General features: G+C 35.4%; 1 protein-coding gene across 1 annotated transcript in view; it reads left to right on the top strand.

The window, feature by feature from the left end:
• prex2 (phosphatidylinositol-3,4,5-trisphosphate-dependent Rac exchange factor 2) overlaps positions 1–24,443 on the top strand; it is a 547,559-nt gene that overhangs the window by 260,846 nt on the left and 262,270 nt on the right. The window contains 5 exon segments of the mRNA XM_028803602.2: positions 7,243–7,343; positions 14,961–15,064; positions 15,196–15,245; positions 18,908–18,983; positions 21,769–21,841. Coding sequence (XP_028659435.2) covers positions 7,243–7,343; positions 14,961–15,064; positions 15,196–15,245; positions 18,908–18,983; positions 21,769–21,841 — 404 coding nt within the window.

A 24,443-nucleotide genomic window follows, 5' to 3' on the forward strand; every position in this document is an offset into this window, starting at 1 on the left:
TTTTTATTATTGATTGTTGGATTACTGCAGCAAAAATTACACATAATGAAAGTTGACAACACCACAATAGTCATCCAACCATCTTCTGTTCTTGTATTATTTATTATAGGGTTGAAGGTAGCCAGCAGAGACCAAACCCTAGGTGGCATGCCAGCACATTGCCAGAAACAAAGAAAAAATCTGCAATTCCAATATTAGTCGCTCAGTCTTATTCTATGTTCACACCGCCTTTGGTTGAAGATAGCAAATTAATCAGATTAACCAGATCTTCCTATCCTTGGCAATAGTCTCCAAATACTTCTCAAAAATTCCTATCCCTTACCAGACCAGGGGCCTCATGTTTAAATGGTGCATACGCACAAAAATGTTGCGTACGCCTGTTTCCACACTCATATCGTGATGTATAAAAAGTAAACTTAGTGTAAAACGAGGCACATAGTCACGGCAGCACAACACATTGCGTATACACGTTTTCTGCTTGGTTTTGCAAAATGGAGGCACCCAGTGTCAAAGCAGTGGTACTGTTCCTGTGTGGTTTCTCTTTCTTTTTTAGATTCACATCCCTGACACTGCTTTATCAAATACACTGAAATTAACAGCATATAGTTTATAAATTTAAGGCATCTGATAGTAATCAACCTGTACCAATATAATGGTCCACGGAATGGCCAAACTACTCCAAATACTGCTTTAGCATTGTTACTCTCAGTCCAGTACTCAGAGTATTTTAACCCACTGTATCTGAGTGTGGAGCTGTACAGCAGCTGAGTGGAAAGCTCTATGGCGGATTGTGTTGAGGGATTGTGTTGATAATCCTCAGAGGATTATCAGGATACAGCTTCTAGCCCTGGAGAACATTTATAGCTCACGCTGCCTTAGCCATGTGCACAGTCTATTTGAACTTTTCCCATTCGGCAAATGCTTCAGAGCCTTTCCTGTAGGGACCTCGCGGTTCAGAAACAGTTTTATCCCAAGAGATATAAATGCACTCAATCAGCCCATCAAGTGATCCTGGTAGAACTGTTTATACTTAGAATTATAATTACCTCAATGTAAACTTGCACTACAGTTGTAATATTGCACAACCTGAGCCACTTTATGAATCATTTGCACTATCTGCACTATATGTACATGTATATTGTACTTATGGTTTCATATTATATATTTTTCTTTGTTTTTTATCCTATTATTATTGTTATTATTATTATTATTGCTACTGTTATTTTATAATTTTATAAAAAAAATAAGTTTATGTAGGATTGACATATTGAATCTCATTGTACCATACAATAACAATAAAGGAATTCAATTCAATTCAATAGAAGACAGCGAATATTTACAGGTGATGATGACTGGCCTTTAAGCTGATTTAGATTTCCATGAGCTATGTTCCTGGAGATCTTGATATAATTTTTAAGATGAAATGCATTAAAGTATGTATATTACATTATACATATATATTTTTAACTTCATTTAAATAATGTATACTGTTAATAATTAAACGTGTGGGCCCGGTGGCGCAGCGGTAGCGATGAGCTGGCGCCCCACCCAGATTTGTTCCTGCATTATGCTGCATGCTTGCTGGGACTGGTGCAACCCTGGATGGATAGCTGGATGGAATCATTAAACATGTACTACGAAAATATTTCATTGTTCCTAAAAAGTTTTGAAGAATTGACGTTCTAAGCTTGCAGATGGCTTGACATTTATTACAGAGCTTTTTGTATGGCAATTGGTTACATAAAGAAAGGACAGGAATTGGGGGGTTGGTACGTTTGAAAGAGACAGTACTGCTGCAATAAATTATTTCATTGAGGGTTGTGCACGTCCCAGGAAGCATCTTGTGGGAGGTAGGAACAATCTCTGGACGGGGTGCCAGCTCGTCACTACCACTGTGCCACTGTGCCCTCATGTTCAATACATGTTTTAATTCATCTCATCATGAAAATATCAAGTATACATCTTCATATTTAAATTGTTCACATGAATGTAATGTATTCTGTGTCCTGTCGGCGTAAGAGAAAGCCTGTTTAAGAAGCACATAGTGATTCACACACACAGAGCACATAGAAGAACACACAGAATACGAAGCATTTAACATGCTACTTTAGTTACGATGGGATCTGAGAAAGTCTAGTAAATTAAACATTGACTTTAAGATTAAGTTTATGATGTTCTACTTAATTGACAAAATAAATTATGAGATTAAAGTGGACTTTTCAAACTTTCTTTTCACTGTGTCCCTATTTTTTTTTCGTTTCTCTGTACCCTAATATGCTTTCGTATGACACTCAGATGGTGGGCTACGACTCGCCTTTTCACTGCGATTTTGATATCTGATCACTTCTTTTTTATTTTGGGCACTGTGCGACTTTCTGAACTTGAACTTTTGAGTTTCTCCGACACTCTATGTCACTCGCTCAACTTCCTTTTGTTGTTTATACCACTGTTTAAGCCAACAAATAGTACGCTTTTCCTTGCCTCCACTTCGCATTTGCTGAAATTCTTTTTTTCGTGTACTTTTGCCATTGTCTTTTAACCAAACACAAAACAGAAGGTGACATTTATATTGATATGCATATTCAATGAGGCGTGAGTCGGGGTGGGATGACAGGTGCGTGCACATGTGTTACTTTTCATGCTGACTGGGTTTATGGAGCGGAAGTGCGTGGAAGTTAATTTAGCATGTTTTTTTGCATCTGAAATTTTTTGTGCATATGCACATTTACACTTTTGTCAGTACACCATGTTTTAGTGTGAATTCTATGCACAATGTTATGCATGAGGTCCCAGATGATAATAGCTACACAGTGTCCTGGATTTGCACATTTGTCTTCTCCCAGTTATAAAAAAGTAAATTTCCTTTTGTAAAAACAGTTAGGGTTCATAAAATCAAAAGTTTCCAGACTGTTGCAGTTTCTCTTTAAAGAAATCATCCAATATGTGTAGGAATAAATGAATAAACATATTTATTACACATTGGAGGCTTAGGGATAAAAGACAGAAACAAATTATTTCCTGTACATTTTAGAATTGTCCAGTTGTTTTTAAAATTGGAAAAAAAAAGTTTGTATTTCATATTGAATGTAGTGTCATGACAGGCATTATCTTTTTATTTTTTGTTTCACTTTTTATGATACATTTTTCAGCATCACTAACATTTACAATTATTATGCTGATGAAGTCCAGGTGACTTAGTAATTTTTGAATTTGTCGATACTAAAGCCATCCAATGGATGGCAACCTGCATTTAATGAGATTGATCTTCCCATGTTCAGTTATTATTTCCATATTGTGCTTGCTTATTCCTTCCCAGGTGAGGTCAAATTACTTCTGAGTTTGTCATTACGAAATGCAGCACAATGAAATGTAGCCTTTGGAAAGAGTGAGCGACAGAAGTTTGGAGCCTTGAGTACGAACACTCATAAGCATATCCAATTGTGTACCTTTGTATTTAAATTGAACAGAGACTTTTTGTGTTCTAAAAAGCAAAAGTAGAATCCATTTTCGTGCTTTGTTGGGATGATGGTCTTAACTTTGATGTATTTGAGTTGTTGAACAGCTGGAATATTACTTGCAGGCCCAAGTTTAGGAAAAAAAAAAAAAGTACATTGCAAACATCCATATTTTTCTGAATGGAAAAATGTACTGTATATAGCAGCATCATTAGGGAAATAAAATGGCAGCTTTAGTAGTTCCAGCTTCCACATATCCTACCCACTGTCATGTTTTTGTCTATAAGGTTTTCCTACATTTCTTTACCACTTCAAACATAATTAAAACATTAAAGTGTTTAAAGGAACTCTTAAATTGTAGTTTTATACATATGATTTATATGGGAGTTGCACATACTTGAATAATTATACAGACTAAACAAAAATTGGTCGTGGGCCAGTGAGAAACAGTTGTTGGAAAAACATTTTAAATAAACTAGTTGTTTAGAGTGTCTATAGTGCTGTCTTTACATGTTTAAAATGGAGAAATGCAGCTTTAAAAACTCGATGAAAAGACTGTAAAGATAAAACTATAAATAATATTTATCTTGTTGCAGTGTGTGTGCTGGTTGAATTTGGAAATAAAAAAAACAACTAATTAATAGAGATGTGAAACTGGAATATCCATGTTACTCTCACCTCAATTTCATATCATTAACATCCATGCACCCTCTTCTCCAGATTATGTGCAAGCATTGGGTGTGAGGCTGGAACAATCCCTGGACACGTCCCCAGTCCATGGCGGGGTGAGCACACTCGCATACAAATACATGCTAGGGTTAATTTAGCAATTTACATTTAATAAAACAAGCAGCTTGCTGCATTACCTATTTGAAATAAAATACATTTGGTGCCATAAGTGGCTTAGCATTTTGAGTCATTCTGTTTGCATTTAGTTCTGGAGTCAGGTTGCACTCATACAAATAAATGTAAGTGATAGAAGAATATACTGCAGCAGCAGCCAAATACTCTCTACCCAATATTTTATGTGGAATTGATACCTGACCCATACTGCCTCCTTTGCTCTGTAAATACCTCTAATAATTTTCTTTAAATGCCTCGTAGTTTTCTAGTAGTTTTAGTGTTTTGGAGTTCTAGTAGTTTTCTTTATATGTCTTCTGTGTTGATATTCAGCCCATTTCTTTCTACTCCTGGACGTGTCTGCTCTCATTCTCACCCCTGTACAACAGAGGCTGCTTGAGCATGGTTGCATTTATGTTGCCAGTAGCCTGTCTTTCTATTCTGATCTTCAAAAGTCCTCATTTTATAGCCTGTTTTTTTAAAAATTATGTATTAATGTGTTATTTGGTTATAGTATCAAAAAATACTTATCTGGTGTTTGGCTTGGTGGGATGTACATGGCCAGTTATTCCTGACCCATAAATCTTGTATTCTTTTCAACTTCTGTGTCTTTTTTTTTAGATACCTAGCTCTGTGATGTAACACATGGATATCCATTGTGTCTCTCACAGGGCAGGGAAAGGGTTAAGGTGTGGATAGGGGAATGGTGGAGATCGCAGTTGTATAATTTATTTTAAGATCATGGTAATCATTCACAGTAAATTTTTGTAAAAATTCACTGACAGATAAATAATAAGAAAACTCCATCACCGATATACTTGAAGAAATTTTGGTTTGTGTTCAAGACCAGGACTTAAAAATTGTTGCAGAAACAGCAAACAGGCCTGACACATACATTTTTAGACACTAAGCTTAAACTATGCTTCTACCAGTCTAGATAGCCAAGGTTTTGATTCCAGATTTATTCCTGTTAATCATTATGTTTTGTGCATTGATATTGTGGCCCATTTTTGTTAATCATGTTTTATCTAGCATCACATTTTAGTTGTAAAATGTAGTATGTCAGTCTTGTGCATTACTTGTTATAGTTTGTAACTATATACTGTTCACTAACAAAGAAAAAAAAAGATGGTGGAATGATCCGCAAACTCCTGTATAACCTGACTTTAATAATAAGAAAGGTTAAATATGAGTTTTCTTTAGTTTCAGAATTGATTTCCTTTGTATGGCAGAGAATGGTTTAGCAAGATTACTCATCTGATGAAACTGGTAGCCACCTCTACCTCAATGACACCTTTGAGGTCACAAGCACTGATGATATGGAAGCCTTCTTTTGACATTAATTCCCTTTTATATTTCCATATTTCCTTCAACTGTTGTGTTGATTTTAAGTATTGGATTTTGTTCCACTTTAAAATACTTCTGTAAACCATTTTTTAATCAACAGAAGATGAGTAATTAGTATTTGTAAAATAAATGAAGAAGATTCTATATCAGATATATATCTTTTTTACTGTCAGACTATTGCAGAAGAGAAAAAACAAACATCTAATACAAAATGTATATAAAGCAAATGTAGGATGCCAAAGACTTTTGAACAGTACTGTATAATAAACAATATATGAAAGAATGACAAATACCTGTACTTTAATAAATGTGATGCATATTGTGGAATAAGTCCTACTTCTGGTGGCTAAGACTGCATAATATGCAAAATAGTAATATACCATCAAAATCATGGAATTAAACACAAATGGGCTGCTAACAATGGAGGCATTACTGTTGAGTGATGGGAGATGGACAGATTTTTAAGGGAAGAACTTGTATTAAAAATTATTCATTTAAATTATTAATTTTGATTTTTTTTTAGTTATTTTATTTGTAACTTTATTGTATACATTAAGGAGTACTCAAAATAAAAAAAAAATTTTATCTCTTATTTACCTCATGTTTCTAGTAGTGGTTGAGAAAAAAATGTAATTACATGTTTTCATTGAGAACAGAGATAAGAGACATAGTAGGCTTGAGTAAAGACCAATGCTGAAGAAACAGCAAACAATATCCAAAAAGACATGAAAAAAAATCTTCATTTGCTTGTGCCGCATAGTCCATGTGCCAAATATCCAGCGGTATGCCCACAATGCTCCAAACACACACATTTGTACAGTAACATTTTTAAATAAGTCACTTCTGGAAAACCCTCTGGAGAGTGGCTGGGGATTGTGCTCAAACAGGCTTGAGCTTTTGAAATGAAGTCCTGTCTCTCTCTTCATTTGAAAGGTGGGGTTTGGGAGAAATTCCACTTTTAAGAGTTGGATGTTTTCAGGCGTACCTGTCCTTGGCAATAGAAACATAAGAAACAGAAATCTCTTAAGACATGAAACTTCACTTTCTTATGTTTGTTTTTAGGTTTATTTCTGTCCAGACATTTAATTTCAAGCTCAAACGTGACCTCTTTTTAACTCTGTTTAAATAAATAATTCTATTCATTTCTTATTTTCACCTGCTGCCTATTGTTCCTTTCCATTTTCAATGTACAGTGTTGTTCTGTTAGCCTTTATTAATTAAGATCATTTGAAAAGTTAGATTGGAGTTTGTTAGACATGTGCTTTGTTTAAATATATACTCTAATCTTTCCTGACTCCCATATTCTGAGTAAACATATACTTTCATGGTCTCATTAATTTATGTATTTCAGCATACTTGCTTTACAGTATCTTAGATATTCATGCAGTGTTTATTTCCCCTGGAATGTTAATGTTCTTAGTTGCTGTTGACAGTATATTGACAATACTCCTTGAAAGAGAAAATCTGAAAACAATTTTTGAAAAAAAGATATAACTGATTGACTCCAAATTGCCCCGGTCTTTTTGCACTTCCTTCAAATGCTTGAATCATAAAATTTTTAATCTTTTTATTAACTGGTCCTTTTTGTTTCAACTTGTAGTGAATTTGTGGCTTGGCTAATGGAAATTGGAGAGATTGACAATCCTGAAGAGGGTGTTCACCTGGGACAGGCCCTACTGGAAAATGGCATTATTCATCATGGTGAGTGCTTAGAATAAATCATATACTTAAGAATGAACATAAAATATGAATATGAATTAATATATAATGGATATTATATTGTATGAATTTTATATACTGTATATATATATATATATATATATATATATATTTTTTTTAATATATATATATATATAAATCTATCGTTGCAGTAACATTTTTCTCTGTTAGGATATGCTGTTAACTAAGTCATAACTGTCCACTGTGCTGATTTTCATTAGACCATGCCCCTTATTTGCAAGTGATGTGCAGCTTTAACAGTCAAATACACAAGTGTCTCATGTACTAGAATGATCCTTTGTGTAGTTGAGTTCAGCATTTTAGTAAGGACTTGATGGCCTATTTTTCAAATTGCCAGTGTTTCTTGCTCATGCTTTCATTCATTTCATAAAGATCCGCTTGACCTGCTAAGAGTCACACAGGAAATAAACCAAACAAGACACAGTAAGTTTCTCTGTCTTCAGTTAACAGTGGATCAGACATCTAATCCCACCGGGGACTGGCTGGGGTTCTCTTATTGATTGACGGTGCTCAGTACATTTCTCATGCAAGGTTCAGTTAAGTTCAGACTGACAGCCTGTCTCCTTCCTTGGTCTTTGTGGATTGTTAAACCCCTGAACATATTATAGTGAGCCAGTCCAATACCCTTTGAAGGAAGTTCTATTTCAGGAAATTTTACCCATGCAATTTTTTTTCAGGCTCTACTTATACAACCTTGTATTACAGCTGAGATATAGACTGAATAATGAACAACAATAAATGGTATAGTCAATAATACACCAGTCCACAATCTAACTTCTGTTCTGACAAAAAGCAACTCATTTCAGATCTGGAGGTGCATTTTACCATCTTGACCCCTTTAAACTGTTGAAAACCTTTTTTAACACACTGTCAAGATCACAGTCTTGAATCCAGTAACATAATGTTATCACTGACTGCTGAGATGCAACCCTCAGGTTCATTTAGTTGAAACAGAAACCTTGACATCAGAATGAGATATTAGCTATTAGCTAAACAATCTTGATAGACTCAATGGTCTCCTCTCATTTGTCAGATTCCTTAAGTTCTTATATATGTAAACTTGATATATTTAATTTCTTCTTGAAAGTCTTAAATAGAAAAAATAAGACCAATTTTAAGTAGATTTGATTTGACTCTTGTTATAAAGATATTGTACAGATGCTGAAAAGCTTGCAAAATTGTCCAGGAGCCAAGCATTCTTGTGGCACTTCTTACAATATTCTATACAATGACAGTCATAAGCCTTCTCCAGCACTGGAAAATGTGTTTGCCAGATGTGCAGAGTCTCATAATATGTCAAACAGTTGGCTTAGAGTTCCATGGACATGATTGAATCATTACATGATAAAATTGTCACCACTAAGTGTGACTGTTGAGACCACCATTCTAAAGCACCATATGTAAAATCTAGTGAATCAGAAGTTATTTGTTTCTTGAAAACAGTAAACAGCCCAGAACAAGTTGGCTCAGTATCCATAAGGCAAAGAGTCTGGAGTCATTTGTAATACCAGACAGGCACTATTTATCAGTGAATTAAAGTTTAAATTCTCTTGTTCTCTTCTGTTTTCTTACCTCATTTATTCACAAAAGTTGACATACTTTTTGTTTAATAAAAAAACATACTTACCGCTGCTGCATTCTGCAGGCCCTAAGAGTAAATTCAGTTTTCTTAGGACAGTGGTTCTTAGCATTTTTGGCCTTGGGACCCAGTTTTATCTGTTTTTGGTCAACAATGACCCCAGTCTACATTTTCCTCTGAAAAACATTTAAAATACAGCAATGCAGTACACAAATGAAAGGGGGCAGGGGGTTCCTTGGTGAGACAATCAAGATGACAAATGGAAAATAATATCAAAGAGCCTTTAGTCCCCCTTGTTGTAACTAGTTCGATGATATACGTTTACTACAGTTATGTGCAGCACACATAGGGGTCTGGATAGCGTGAGCTATTAAAGAACAGCTGATGACCCAACAATGGCATCTGACCACACGCTTTTTTGAGAAAAACTGTGTTAGAGGACTACACTGTATAAGCTTTGTTTAAGTACTTGAAGTAAAATTCACATAAAACTAGATGAAATGGTATCGAATTGAGTAAACCTGCAGTAACTGAAGTCATACCCAAGCTGAGATGTAGACAATGTATGAACTCGGCTCCATTTATTTATAGTAACATATGGCAGGTAAAACTTAAACTTAAATTCATGTTAAAGACCTTTTTTTAAGTTCAGACATAGATTTACCTATATAGTATATGATCTTTATAAAACCTTGTCTCGGGAGAACCACCTTTTATTTTTTTCTGTAATTAAATAGATAAGATGCATGTTTGTAATCAATAATCTGTGCTGCTAATTAAAATACCAGTCTGTTTGATTGCAACTTTTAAACTGATCTGCATTAGGCTATTGTTTGAAATCCAACTGTGATTACAAACAGAGCATCAAAGTGTGAAGAGTTTAGATGTAGTGCTTTATGTGCAAAAGGAATATTTGTAGTGTAAATTATAATGGCTTCTTGTTGGTAAACTTCAAATGCTTGATCTAATCATCAATTAATTTTTTTTTAATAAGCAGTTACAATTATCCGCAGGGAACATTATTGCACAATTTTAAATACATTTTGTATTTTGTTGTTTTTACTGATATATAGTCTGCGGTGGGCTGGTGCCCTGCCAGGGATTTTTTTCCTGTCTTGCGCCTTGTGCTGGCTGGGATTGGCTCCAACTGACCCCTGTGACCCTGTGTTAGGATATAGCGGGTTGGAAAATGACTGACTGACTGACTGATGTATACAGTAATCCCTCCTCCATCGCGGGGGTTGCGTTCCAGAGCCACCCGCGAAATAAGAAAATCCGCGAAGTAGAAACCATATGTTTATATGGTTATTTTTATATTGTCATGCTTGGGTCACAGATTTGCACAGAAACACAGGAGGTTGTAGAGAGACAGGAACGTTATTCAAACACTGCAAACAAACATTTGTCTCTTTTTCAAAAGTTTAAACTGTGCTCCATGACAAGACAGAGATGACAGTTCAGTCTCACAATTAAAAGAATGCAAACATATCTTCCTCTTCAAAGGAGCAAACAAATCAATAGGGCTGTTTGGCTTGTAAGTATGGGAAGCACCACGGCACAAAGCTGTTGAAGGCGGCAGCTCACACCCCCTCCGTCAGGAGCAGAGAGAGAGAGAGAGAGACAGATAAAAAAATCAATACGTGCCCTTTGAGCTTTTAAGTATGCGAAGCACCGTGCAGCATACTTAAAAGCTGCACACAGAAGGTAGCAACGTGAAGATAATCTTTCGGTATGGTCTAGGTGTGCGAACAGCCGCCCTGCGCACACCCCCTACGTCAGGATCACAGATAGTCAGCACGAGAGAGAAAGAAAAGTAAGCCGGGTAGCTTCTCAGCCATCTGCCAATAGCGTCCCTTGTATGAAATCAACTGGGCAAACCAACTAAGGAAGCATGCACCAGAAATTAAAAGACCCATTGTCCGCAGAAATCCGCGAACCAGCAAAAAATCCGCGATATATATTTAAATATGCTTACATATAAAATCCGCGATGGAGTGAAGCCGCGAAAGGCGACGCGCGATATAGCGAGGGATTACTGTAGTAAGAATGTATAATAAATGCTGCTGATGAAGAGATTGGAATTTGTTTCTGTAATACATTAATCTACGTGTCTTTTAGCACAGACTTAGAAAACTAAGTAGTAAAGCTTTTCTCTTGTCTCTTGCCTCAAAAGCTAATACTTGTTTTGATTATAGTGTCTATAAGTGGGCACCTACTCACACGTTTATATTATTACATTTTCTAAATGAAAAGTAAGAAGGAAAATATATAATTACTTACATCGTGTGTTTAAAAGAAATATCCTGTCAGATCAAAGCTGACCAAATATTGAGAGAGAACAAACAAATGAGTGCATTTTATACCCCTTGGGAATATACAAAGAGGTCATATTATTGACAGAATATAGCAAGAAGTATTTTAGAAAATGAAGATGTGTTATATGCATGAAAATAAAGGTTAAAACCTTTGAAATATCTAAGTTACTGACTTCTTTAAAAAATTAGCAGAATTACACTAGGAGTTTCTGTTTCAGATATACTTTCAGGTTTATTTTCATATGCCGTACAATAGAATAGTTACTTTTTTCACTCTTTTGATTAATTTAAAGTAAAATGGGGCTGTATGAAGCAATATTAAAGTGCAGCACAACCACAACATACTTTCATCTTTTCTCTAATTTGTAGTACTGCCTTGATTCCACTTAATGGTTCTAGTACCCTGTGTTTGAATAATCCTTTGCCCTTTCACTATCCTTGTGGTGTTTCCACATTCTTCTTGTATCTGATTTCGTCTCCCTCTGGGTTTTCCGGTTTTCTTTCCACATCCCCAAAGTTATGCAAGTTATGTTAATTGATGCTGCTAAATTGCCACAAAGGAGAGTGGGCTCTGCGATGGACAAGATAGGAACTGACCCTTTGTGATCATGCATTGGGTTAAGGGGGTCTGAGAATATTCAGTTTTCCTAAGTTATATGTTTTTAAGTGTTAAGCCATGTTAATGAGTACTCTAAGTATTAAGATTCTGAGATTCAGCAAGGAAGTGGTTATGGTTTGTATAGTGAATGCCAAGTAGTCATGAGCTTCTCATAATTCGCTGGCTTTAGAAAGAAGCAAAGACTGACCATTAAGAATAAGAACGGACAATGAGTGAGAAAAGTAGAAAAACTTTCAAATGGAAGCTATAGTTTCTGATTAAATCATCATAAGTAATATTGATGTATTTTGGTTCAAGGAAAGGGGATACTGGAAAGACGCAGGCCTTAGTATTGCAGCTACAATATGGCACAGTGTGAGAATGTGCTTCTACATGTAAAAGAACGCCACAGAATATTACATGAAAACATTCTTGATGAAGCCTTTAATTTTAATAAAAAGCTCATCCTAGATGCTACTCCTACATGATAATCTTTACGGTGTACAGTATGCATCATGCTTTGAAGTAAAATGCAGAGAAGCATAGATAAAAAAAAATAAATAAAAAAAAGTTCCCATTAAATGTAATTGCTGTCTTATCAAAGATTTATCTTTCAACAAAGTACTTTTTCTGGAATATAATCTACAGAACTGGACAAAAAACTAAAGATATAATCAAGCCTCCATCCAATAACTGTATTTTAATTATGAGGAAAAACAACAAATGTTTTTTGAGCTCTCACCTGTTCAGTAATACCTGCTACTATAGACAAAAAAGCTGTTTTAAAGAAGGTTTTGTATGCTTACTTTATTATCATTTTCAATTGCTAGAGTGGCACAGTGGTGTAGTGGTTATAGTAGTTGCCTCACACCTTCAGGAGATGGCCTGATCAATGTCAATGTGGATCTGACTTGTTTTTCCATGTCCACAACTGATTTTCATTGATGTTCCTAATATGTGTCTGATGGGGTGATTGCGACCTGTAAATCACTCCACTGTGAGTGAATGTACAGAACTGAAACACTGACCAGACTTGCTTTCTGCTTTGTTTCAGTTTTGCTAAAACAGGCTCGAGCTTACCCAACCTGAGTGAGTTTTTTAAAGAATGAATAGATAGTCTAACTTCATATCTCTGCCACTTATTTTAACTTGTATGGCTAGTGTGCCCTGAGATAGACTGGCCTTAAGTCTGTAGCTGGTTCCTGCCAGGTATGAAAAGTGCTTCCTGAATAGGTGTAGTTTCTTTGTAACCCTAAGGTTGTACTAAGTGGTCTCAGTAAAACTTTGGTTCACAACCTTTTCTATGCTCCGTACCCTTAGAAAATATTTGATTTCTGTTTCGCACACACTGCAAAATCAATATCACATTTGAAGATGAAGTCAAATTTCTAATTTTTGAACCACAAAGTGAACTGTATACCTTACCGTGGGTGAGAAAATTGAACTGAAAATATATGCTTTTAACTCAGTGCATATTATTTAAATATAAATTGAGCAATTTACCTTTATAAATCTCAATAATCTTGTAAATGTGTTCCTCAGTAAGCGTAGACATTCAATTGATGATCCAGGGGTTGGGGTATCCCGTGAAGTATCAAGTGTTGCAAGGAAATGATACACGATTTGGAGATTGGAGACCCCCGTAATGCAATGGGTACCAGTGTGCTACTAAGCATTAAAACCCAGTCTTCAAGCTTTGTGCCTCCATAACACCTGCACCGCAGTTCAAAGCCAGATGCATAGCACAGTTAAAATTGCTGCACTACCGCCAGGGCCGCCAGCATAACAGATAAGCTGAGTGTAAGCAAAAGATGTTGCATCCTGCTCAGGCCTCCTTGTCCACCCCCTTAGGCAAAAATACACTCAAATCTTGAAATCAGTGATGTTTCACAGATGCTTGCACTGAAATCAATACTAGACCTCACCCTTCTCTACAGATCAATGCAAGGTCCAAATTCCATTCTCTTAAAAAAAAAATAAATGAAAAGTTTGTCAATTTTATGAAAGCTCTGCCTGCAGCAAGGATGAGAATGTTCATATCATAGAGAAGGAACACTAACTAATAAAATGACCTGCAAATGATGGCACACTGCAAGTCATGGATTGTGCCACAATAAATTCGGACAAAGCACCTCACTCAATTTTGGCAAATTGGAATGCAGCCTTCCTCTTTGTTGCACCCCCAGAAATGCCATCTTGTATCCTCTGGTGGTGCAGACATCCCAGGCTGGGAACCCCTGCAATAAAGGAATGTCTTTACATTTATTATTTTGAGAAAAATAAATATTTGATTTTCCATTTCTCTGTTATGACACATGCTTAATACATCTTAAATTAGCAGAGGCGTTTGATATTTAAATGATTTGAAACTATTTTTTAGACCTTACTAATGCATAGTTGCTGCAATTCAGGTGTGCAACATATAGTTCAATAAAATACAGTAATTTAACGGTTGAATATAGTGTTTTTTTTTTGCAAGACTACATCTCTTAATTCTTTTGCCATATTTGTTCCACTTTTCTAATAAAGTTTTTTGAGTCAACAGACAAGGTATAACTGAAATGTGTATTTCCTGCAGTCCTGAGTCTCCACCCTGTTGGCAGTGCCTGGTACGCCACACACTAAATGTTTAAACCACCATAAGTGTCTGCTGTCATTCGGAAAGAATATTGCAGAGCACTTTGAGTTACTTTCATGTATGAAAATGTGCTATGTAAATAAATATTTTTGTTACAGTCCGTGGTTCTCTTGAATTATTGACCTCCTCTCTCTGCTATGGAGCTCATGGTGGAAGATTTTGTGTCCATCAATCATCCTGAAAGTTTTGTTAAATTGTTTTGCTTAAGAATTATAAGATATGCTCTAACTCTCTTGACTAGGATTTTTAGTTTTGCTCTATTATAACATTTTATCCCATCAATGACCCCTACTTATTCCATAATTAGGATTTCAGTTATCTGTGCTTAAACTTCTGACTTGTGAGAAGAGAAAATAAATAAACCTACCAGTGCAACATTATTTCTTTAAAGATGCCTTCATTTGTTGTGATCATTTATATTGTTTTAAACATTAATTTTTTACTTCAGTTACAGACAAGCACCAGTTTAAGTCCGAGCAGTTACTCTACAGATTCAGATATGATGACGGCACTTACCATCCAAGAAGTGACATGCAAGATGTCATCTCCAAGGTAATCATTCTGTTATGTTATTTGGATTCTTTGTTTCTGTGGATGCAAGTAAGAAATAAACCTGGTGTTTCCATTTTCATTAGAGATGGGTTTTGCCTAAAAAATGTCTCTTTATATACTTTCATCTTCAGGGCGTCAGACTCTATTGTCGGCTTCATAGTCTGTTTACTGCAGTTATCAGGTGAGAAGACATATTTACTTTATTTAAAATGGTAATAATAACACATACACTATTTCATGGTCCTTTTGTCACCCACACAACATAGTCATGATGGTTTAGAGTGCAAAGTTCTCTTTTCTAATTCTACTGCTTTGAGGTTAATGACAAAAATGTATTAGATAACACATCCATATGTGTGAAGAGGTCTCCTCCTCCTCCACACCCCCCTGTGGAGTTGTTCGATAGTGTCAAGAATTACATTTACTTTCAGGTAATATGAAATTTGCAATTTAGCAGAAACCAATGTTTCAGAGGGTGTACTTTTTTAGTGATTTATGGTTATTTAGTTTTATAAGTTTCTGGTATAATCACACAGAAAAATTTGAAGAATGAAAGCACATTACTTTTAAATGTAATAAAGTAGTTGAGAAGTACTTAACCATATGTTACAAGGTTTAAATTCCCAAGCTAATATTTGTAAAACTCCTGTTGTTACTTCTGATTAGGTAGTAAAGAAAAGATATACAATATTAATGAAAGCTTAATTACGAATGCTGACAGAAGACAAACTACAGCAACAGATTCATTTTGCGTTAATGAATTTCTTTAGGTTTTGTTTGGCTTTTATAAGCTGTAATGCATATTTGCCTTCTCTTGTTTTACCTTATGCATGTCTGTTTCCTAACTGAAAACCCTGAAGTGTTGTAAAAATAATAATAATAATACATTTTATTTATATAGCGCCTTTCCCATGCTCAAGGTGCTATATAATTGGTTCAGCATGAGTGAATGGCAGCCTGTGCATAACTGTGCCTGCCTGGGATTTGTACCCTCTCTACCCAGTGATGTAAAGTATTTACTAAGTGTATAGTGGTTATAATTGCACAGACCTGTCAGTTATAATTACAACACAGTACAGAATGTTAGTCATTGCCACAGTAGTAGTTGTCATTGCACAGTATATTGACCATAGAGTCATTGTCTTTTAAGATGACTGCTACCAGTAGACGAGCTCAGTACGATTCAACACACAGGTAATAACACCATCTTGGCATAGTGCTCCTTGGAATAATGCAGTAGTCTCAATCTGTTACTGAATGTGCTCCTCTGCCTAGCCAGAATCTCATCTGTGAGGTGACAAACTTTGTCCAGGATAGTATGCAGTTTGCTGAGTGACCTTCGTTCTACCACTCCCTCAGATGTGTTCAGCATGAAGTAACCTTTTTAATCAGTTTATTTAGTCTGTTGACATCACTGGTTCAAACAACTGTTTTTCCTGTACACTGCTGCATAGAAGAATACACTGGTCCCTACCGACTGGTAGAAACAATGCAAGAGTGCATACACCTAACAACCTCAACCTCCTCAGAAAATAGAAAAGACCATTTTTACATACAACCTTTGTGTTGTTACTCCACTCAAGCCTTTTCAGATGCACCCTGGGATGCATAAATGACCACAGCACCTCCGCATCTTCACCATCAGTGAGAGTGGGCATGACTGCATGTGATTTAGTTTGCACCATATAATAATATATAAAAGGATTTGCATTATAGATACAGTATATGTATGTATAACGAGTGAATAAATACAAATTGATACTTTAAATGCAGCACTTTTTCTTAACTTCCCCAATAACAGCAGAACCCATTGCAGTCTTGGTAATGCATTGTCAGAAACCAATGACTTTTTTATTTTTAAATCTGCTGCATAATTACATTTTGTAAACTTACTGACCTCAGTGGTAGAATTAGTTCTTTCACTTATTTTTGAACGCAGGCACTTACGTTTTTTTTCTGCCCTCATTGCTTTTATTGATTCTCTCTGCTCACATTTATTAAATCACATGAACATCTAAGAATCAAAGATCCCAATGAGTTTTTTTTCCATATGTACAACAGGCTTCAGTCCTAAGCACCTCAAGACTTTTTTTTTTGCCAAAACTGCACATGGATTCTGGATATAATTAGAATGCTCTCTATATTAAAAAAAAACTGAAATGATCTCCATCTTAAATGACTCAAGTGTTGTATGCTTGTAATTTTAATTTGAGCTCATTGAAGTTGTTTTTAATTAATGGGATATTTCAAAAGCATGTTTAAGCATATATTTTGATTTTGCTCAGCATGACCCTGCAGCAGTCTCTTTTCCTTTTTAAAGAAAAATTTATGTTGGATAACACAGAAATATGCTTTGTTAGCTGAAACACAACTAGCGATGGACCCAGTAGTACAGTAGTATTATTCTGATGTTTAGATTGATTTTATTTTGTAGTGTGAATATGGCACATATCCATTTTAAGATTATATAATGATACAAAACAAGTTATAGGTAACATTTTCTCAAAATAGTTAATGTATTATTGGCACCAAATCCTGTCTATGCACATATAAGTTAACTATGCCTTTTATGCACTTGAAAAGAAAGAAGCTTCCATCCTCCCCAAATAAAAATATCTTAGCTGTTTTTGTATTTTTCGTATTATTTATGGCATAGCATGTGACAAGTGTCTGTTATTTCTTAATTTTTCTTTAAGATGATGCAAACTGTATTGAGTAGCTGGATGGCTGAGAGACTACTAGCTTAGTGCCAGTCTTTCTTACCTCACCTATTACTGAGTTACTTGACCTGTAACTTTTGCCTGTCCCTCTCTTTTTAGCTGAGAAGGACAAAAATTTGTCAGCTTTGGATCAACTGCCTACTACTGCCTTGGGGAAACATAAATTCTTCCACCAAGGCCACCGTTGACTTTTCTTAATACTGGTGTCCCTGCCTATTACCTTGTATCCCAGGCACCTAGAACACAGTTCAAGTAAACATGTGCAAATGTGTAGTGTGAAAGCAGAGAGTGCGCAAATTAGTGTTATTAGCATTGTTGAGAAATATGTTCCCACTTGAATGGTAATATTTTGTTGAAATAATTACTGTCCCAAAATTATCAAGGAATAATTTGACATTTTCTGTGGACAGAGGAATAAGACGTTGTGCTCTCCATACCATAGGACAATTCCTACTGCTTTTCTAAAGAGGAAAAAGATGATTGTCAGAAACCCTATTATAATTTTGTTCAATGAGCTTCTTACAGGTGTTTATGTTTGATTTTGTAAACTTGAGTTACAATAACAAAATAATGCCATATTTAATTTGTCTTAATATTTCTTCCTTGGACGCTGCCAGGATGGATATAATGGCTTCAGTATCGCAGAAATCTCTAAGAAGCACGTGTCCCATGACAGACAAGGTCTGAATATAGAAAAACAGAACCAAAGTGTGTTGGCCATCTGTTTAAATATTTTTGTGTGTTTCAGTATAATCTACATGTACTTCTGTACATTTACATAAAAAGCTCAACATATATTTGTAGCAGACACTTTCTAAATAATTCTTAAAGGGGAGAAAGAGGAGAAAGTCTACAGTAAGCAAGTGGCTATCTATCTATCTATCTATCTATCTATCTATCTATCTATCTATCTATCTATCTATCTATCTATCTATCTATCTATCTATCTATCTATCTATCTATCTATCTATCTAACCTTCTTGCAGATCTCCTTCAGTAAATAGTATGAAGTTGACATACAGGATTATTTTATATAGTTTAATAAGTTCTGTGCATTTTAATGTAACAAATTGCATTTTTTGAATTCTGCACTTTTAACCAGTTTTCTTTCATTTAACTGAAGGGATAAAGACTACCATCTGCGGACCTACAAGTCAGTAGTGATGGCAAATAAGTTGATAGACTGGCTTATTGCACAGGTACATTTTTTTCTTTCACAGTTTTCCTGTTTATACAAAGGTAGTATGGCTTGATAGGGATAAGTGAGGAAATGACAAACACATGCCTGTTTGGTTACATGAGAGCAGAAACAGATTAGAATAGCAAAAAGGCACTTTCTTTTTGAGATGCAGAATTCTTATCAGATAAAAATAAATAAACATTGCTAAAGGCTTGCCTCATAACACACAACAGATTTTGTGCTGGTCAAAATTTTAACAAAATTACACTATTAATATAATATGCAAATATAAACAATTCATGGAATATTAACAATTGATAAACATCAATTGGTAGATCTGATTTGCCTCAAGGAACAGTGGCTCAAGTATGTGCTGTGGACTCAATATTTTTACCCATTCTTTCATTTTTTAAATTTGCTTCTTATGAACCGTTACCTAAGATAACCACATTGGGTGCAGGGCAGAATCCAAGCCTGTTTAGGGTGGCAGACCATGCAGAGCATTACCTTGCAAACTGGGCCAGCTTGGAGTCCTCATGTAGTCTTGGAGAAAAAACTCACATACAACACAGTGGTCTTTAATTTAAAATTTATAAAATAAACATATATATATTGTAATAATTTCTGGAACAAAAATTAGTCCTATGATCACAGTCAGCATATTTTGTTTTATTCTGTGAATATGTAGTTTGTTTGTATGTATTTGTTTTTATTATTATTGATCATTTAATTAGGTACATCTCTATTTCTGTAAAGAACAATCTCTTGTTTGCTTGTTCTTTATGCACAGCTTTGTCTTTGAAACCACAGACTTGAAATTTGGTGCAACAGGTATTAGTCAGTTTTTTAACATATGAATTTTGACCTTCTTTCCCCACGGGTTACAGTAAGTGGTGAGAAATTGTGAAATGTGTTCTCATACCAAAGATATAGCACCATGTAGGATATAGTGGCAGTGTGACGGTTAGCACAATTGTCTTTTAACCAACAAATCTGAGTTTGATTCCCACCAGTTACAATTAGTTTTTTCTTTAAGCATTTCTCTCACATGGCCCTAAGTTATTTATTCTAATTTGGGGTTCTTTACACCAAAGGGTAAAAGCACAAATATTGTACACAAAAAAAAAGTCGCCACCTGGATTTAACTAAGCAAATAGGTACGAGCCTCCTATTGGATAATTACTGCATGGGCGATTATCTTTCAGCTGGCAACAAGTTATTTAACCCCAACTGGTGCAATTAGTTGCTTCTCATTTCATAAACAACCATGTCGAAAGACACGTCTCGTGGTCGTGGAAAAGATGTTAGTCTGTTTGAGAAGGGTCAAATCATTGGCATGCATCAAGCAGAGAACACATCTAAGGAGATTGCAGAAACTACTAAAATTGGGTTAAGAACTGTCCAACGCATTATTAAAAACTGGAAGGATAGTGGGGACCCATCGTCTTCAAGGAAGAAATGTGGCCGGAAAAAAATCCTGAATGATTGTGATCGGCGATCACTTAAACATTTGGTGAAATCAAATCGAAGAAAAAACAACAGTAGAACTCAGGTCTATGTTTAATAGTGAAAGTAAGAGCATTTCCACACGCACAATGCGAAGGGAACTCAAGGGATTGGGACTGAACAGCTGTGTAGCCGTAAGAAAACCACTGATCAGTGAGGCAAACCAGAAAAAAGGCTTCAGTTTGCTTGGGAGCATAAAGAATTGACTCTGGAGCAATGGAAGAAAGTCATGTGGTCTGATGAGTCCAGATTTACCCTGTTCCAGAGTGATGGGCGCATCAGGGTAAGAAGAAAGGCAGATGAAGTGATGCACCCATCATGCAAGATCTTGGTGAAAAATTAATGCAACACTGGATGGAACTAAATCTTGTGACATTGCAGAAGCTTATCGAAACAATGCCACAGCGAATGCGTGCCATAATCAAAGCTAAAGGCGGTCCAACGAAATATTAGTGTGTGACCTTTTTTTTTGGTGGCGACTTTTTTTTTGGACAGGCAGTGTATTTTCCATTGCTGACAATTCGTACATTTTAAATGCAGCAAGTTTGAAGTTTATGAGATTTGTTAATTTATATTTTATAATTACTTTTTATGTTTCCACTTTTTCATAGCTGTTTGTTTTCATGCGTAACCAGAAATGTCTACAATTACATCAGTCAATGGCTTATTTTGTTATATAGTATGTTTTAAGTCACCACCTTAGCATTGATATGCTCAAGTCTTACATTAATTAAAGGATAAGTGTCAATGTGTCGGTATATCTCTCTGTCTGTACAATTGCTGTGTCTCTGTCATTTCAACAGATGGCACACTACAGATATTTATAATAATAAAATACACTGCATTAATCATTCCAACAGATGGTTTTATGAATCCCATACCAAATGGCATATAATAGAGACATATGCTTTGCATTTGCCCTTTGCCATTCCAACTGATGGTGAATTGCAAATGTTTGTTGTATTCCAACTGATGGTGCATTGCAAATGTTTGTTGTAATATGTTTTATTACTATAAATGTGTATGATGTACCATCTGTGACAAAGATAAATGCAATGCATTTTAGTACTTCATGTTTATAAAATCCATTTCAATAGATGCTGCACTGCAAATGTTAACATTGATTTCTTAGACTTCAACCTGTCTTAAATGGATAGCACAGGTTGTATTTAATAAAAGAGAGGTTCTAAAATTAGGTTTACTGATTTTGTTTGTCTCTTTTTTAAAGATATCACACAACTGTTAATTGTTTTAATTGTTTATTGGTTCCACTTGTGTAAATTATTATATTTATTTAGGGAGATTGTCGAACAAGAGAAGAAGCAATAATCCTGGGAGTTGAGCTTTGTGACAATGGTTTCATGCATCATGGTAAGTCTTAATTTGCCGTGATTTATAAGTTGCTTGTTATACTCATGAACATAATTTCATAAAAGTATGTGAAGCTACCAGACACCAATAATGTTTTTACTAAAACCACGAGTGCTATATAAATTACATGTATTATCTTCATACATAATGCGCTACCGTGGTTGTCCGTTTGTCTGTTCAGGATTTTAAATCACATGTAGCTTGCAAACTGTTTGAACTATTGACCTGATATTTGGTACACATATACTACGTGACCTCTACTGTCGGGGTGATGATTTTTATTACTCTTTTTATTTTTACTTTATTTTATTGTAGAATCAACTCTCGGCAACGGCCAGCAGGGCAGCCATGCAGTCCCCGTTCTCATTCCCTACCACCTTCGCCGTCACTTCCCCTACCTCTTCATATCTTAAATCATTCTTGAGGCAGATTGAACACTTAAGTGCCAGCTTAAGTGAAAAATTAAAGAAAACGTAATAAGTAATTGCACCACAAACACTGATTTACTTAGTTTTAACGTGAAAAGAAGTGGGCCGCTAGGCTGGAGAAAAGAAGAGCCACTCATGAAGCAGCAAGCGCATCAACCTCTGAGCAAATGAATGCTAAACGTACAAAGAAAGAGTATGACAACTAGGAATGCTCAAGTCAAGTGTATTCACTGCACGTTATCGTGCAGTGCGCCATTACTGGTTACTAAATAATTAAATACATAAAAATTGTTATAATGTGGTGTTTTGTATATTGTATAAGTATTTCTTGCAATTGAAGTCTGAAGTAAATTGTCAAGTCAATGTTGCAGTGTAAGACCCCTAGTCTTACCTAGCAAGTTGAATTAAATAGTCTCCATTCCTTTTGTATTACACTCCTGTCCAAAGCAGTACCCTTCAGATTACTTGCAAATCCCAAATGTTACTGGTGAGTTCATTAAATTTGAATTCAGGAGCTTTATATTCTGATTCATTCTCAAGGAATGAGACAACCATATCCACAAAAGGTTAACAAATATAAAAAAAGGTTTGCAACCAGACTCATTGATAAAAAAAGAAGAGTGCATAAAACATGATGTGTGTATTTCTTACTTCCATCATGTCAGTCTTGATAATCCTTTTTTTACTGCTCTATAAATTATTATACCACTTACATCTGAAGTATTAAAAAGGTCACAGTGAGACAGCAGCACAATCACACGGGATTTTGGCCTTGAGTCTACCTGCTTAATAACTGTGCCACTTTTTATTAAGGGGCTGCTTGGAATTATGCTAGAATAGTGTTTTTGTTTTAAATGATAAATCAATGAAGAAAATATTTTACATGTAGATAACAGTGATGCCTGCATCATTAGTGTGATAATTGAAGTGTAATGTGATTGTGCTATCTTAACAATTCCAATTGATTAATTTGTTTTGAGTTTTGAATACCATATCACACACTCCACTTCTTTATATGTTATTATATTTGAAGTATTTTGCAGAGTGGACCGCCACAAGATGCTTTAAAAAATTCAAGGATAAAAAGAAAAGTAACATAAAGAATCATGACAGCCAACATCCCCATATGTGCACAAGTTTAACATGTACTGTACTTGAATGATTTAATATGCTGTAGTCAAGCAATTACTGCATGTAATTAAATACTGACAGCTAATGATGTTCTCAGTTATTCACTGTACACTCTCTAGGAAGATTAGCTGAGTTCAAAGTGCATTTTGAGATATCTTGTTGATTTCTCAGTAAGGGTCATTACGGGAAATGTAAGGTGAAATCCTTTTGGAGAGCATTATGAAATAAGGACTATGTATGTGAGTGGTATTTTGCATATCTAGTATTGCTTCTTTTAATTAAAGCATAAAAATGTTATTCTAGTTAAGTATTTTTTTTCTGTGAGTGGTGCCAGTGGTGCAATGGATAGCTGTGCCAGGTCTATGACTGCTTGTGCAGTGCTCTTGAGGACTCGGAGATGAGGACTGAAAATGTTATGAAAAGAGATTACTTGGCATAACACAACACGCAGAACTATAGTCTGAGAATGAGCTACGGTCAGAATGCCAGGAAGACAAAAAGCTAAGCCGATCAACAAAGTCTAAAACAATAAATCAGAAATTAAGTCAAAGTTGTGATATAGAGAGTTCAGAAAGATATCTAATAACTTGATAGTTTTTCATCTCTGGCCGTAAAAAATCATGCCAAAAGCTCTACTGGAAAAATCTAGTCAAAAAAGTATTGACCCCCTTTTAAAAATGGGAGTAGTTACTGAAGACAGAAGCTCAAGAAATATTTTAGTAAACAACAACAACACTCCACATATACTCAATGCATTACAAAATAAGAAAGCGTCTGACTTTGATTAAACATAAGTGAGCACTCATAGTGAGTGAGGCCATATACAGGCGTATTGCTGTAGCTATAAAGGAGCCCCAGTAGCATTTCTTAACATGCTTTTGTTGACTAATTTGTCAGCTAAAACTCCTCAGTGTTGGTGTGTCACAGAGAGAATGTGCAGCTTTGTTCATAATAGCCATTAGTTTTATCTTCATTTTTTCCTCTGATACTCCCTCCATTGGATTCACAATTTATCTCATAAGTGAGACTGCCTTCTTAATCAG

Source organism: Erpetoichthys calabaricus, chromosome 6, assembly GCF_900747795.2.
Source record: "Erpetoichthys calabaricus chromosome 6, fErpCal1.3, whole genome shotgun sequence".
Taxonomy (NCBI): domain Eukaryota; kingdom Metazoa; phylum Chordata; class Cladistia; order Polypteriformes; family Polypteridae; genus Erpetoichthys; species Erpetoichthys calabaricus.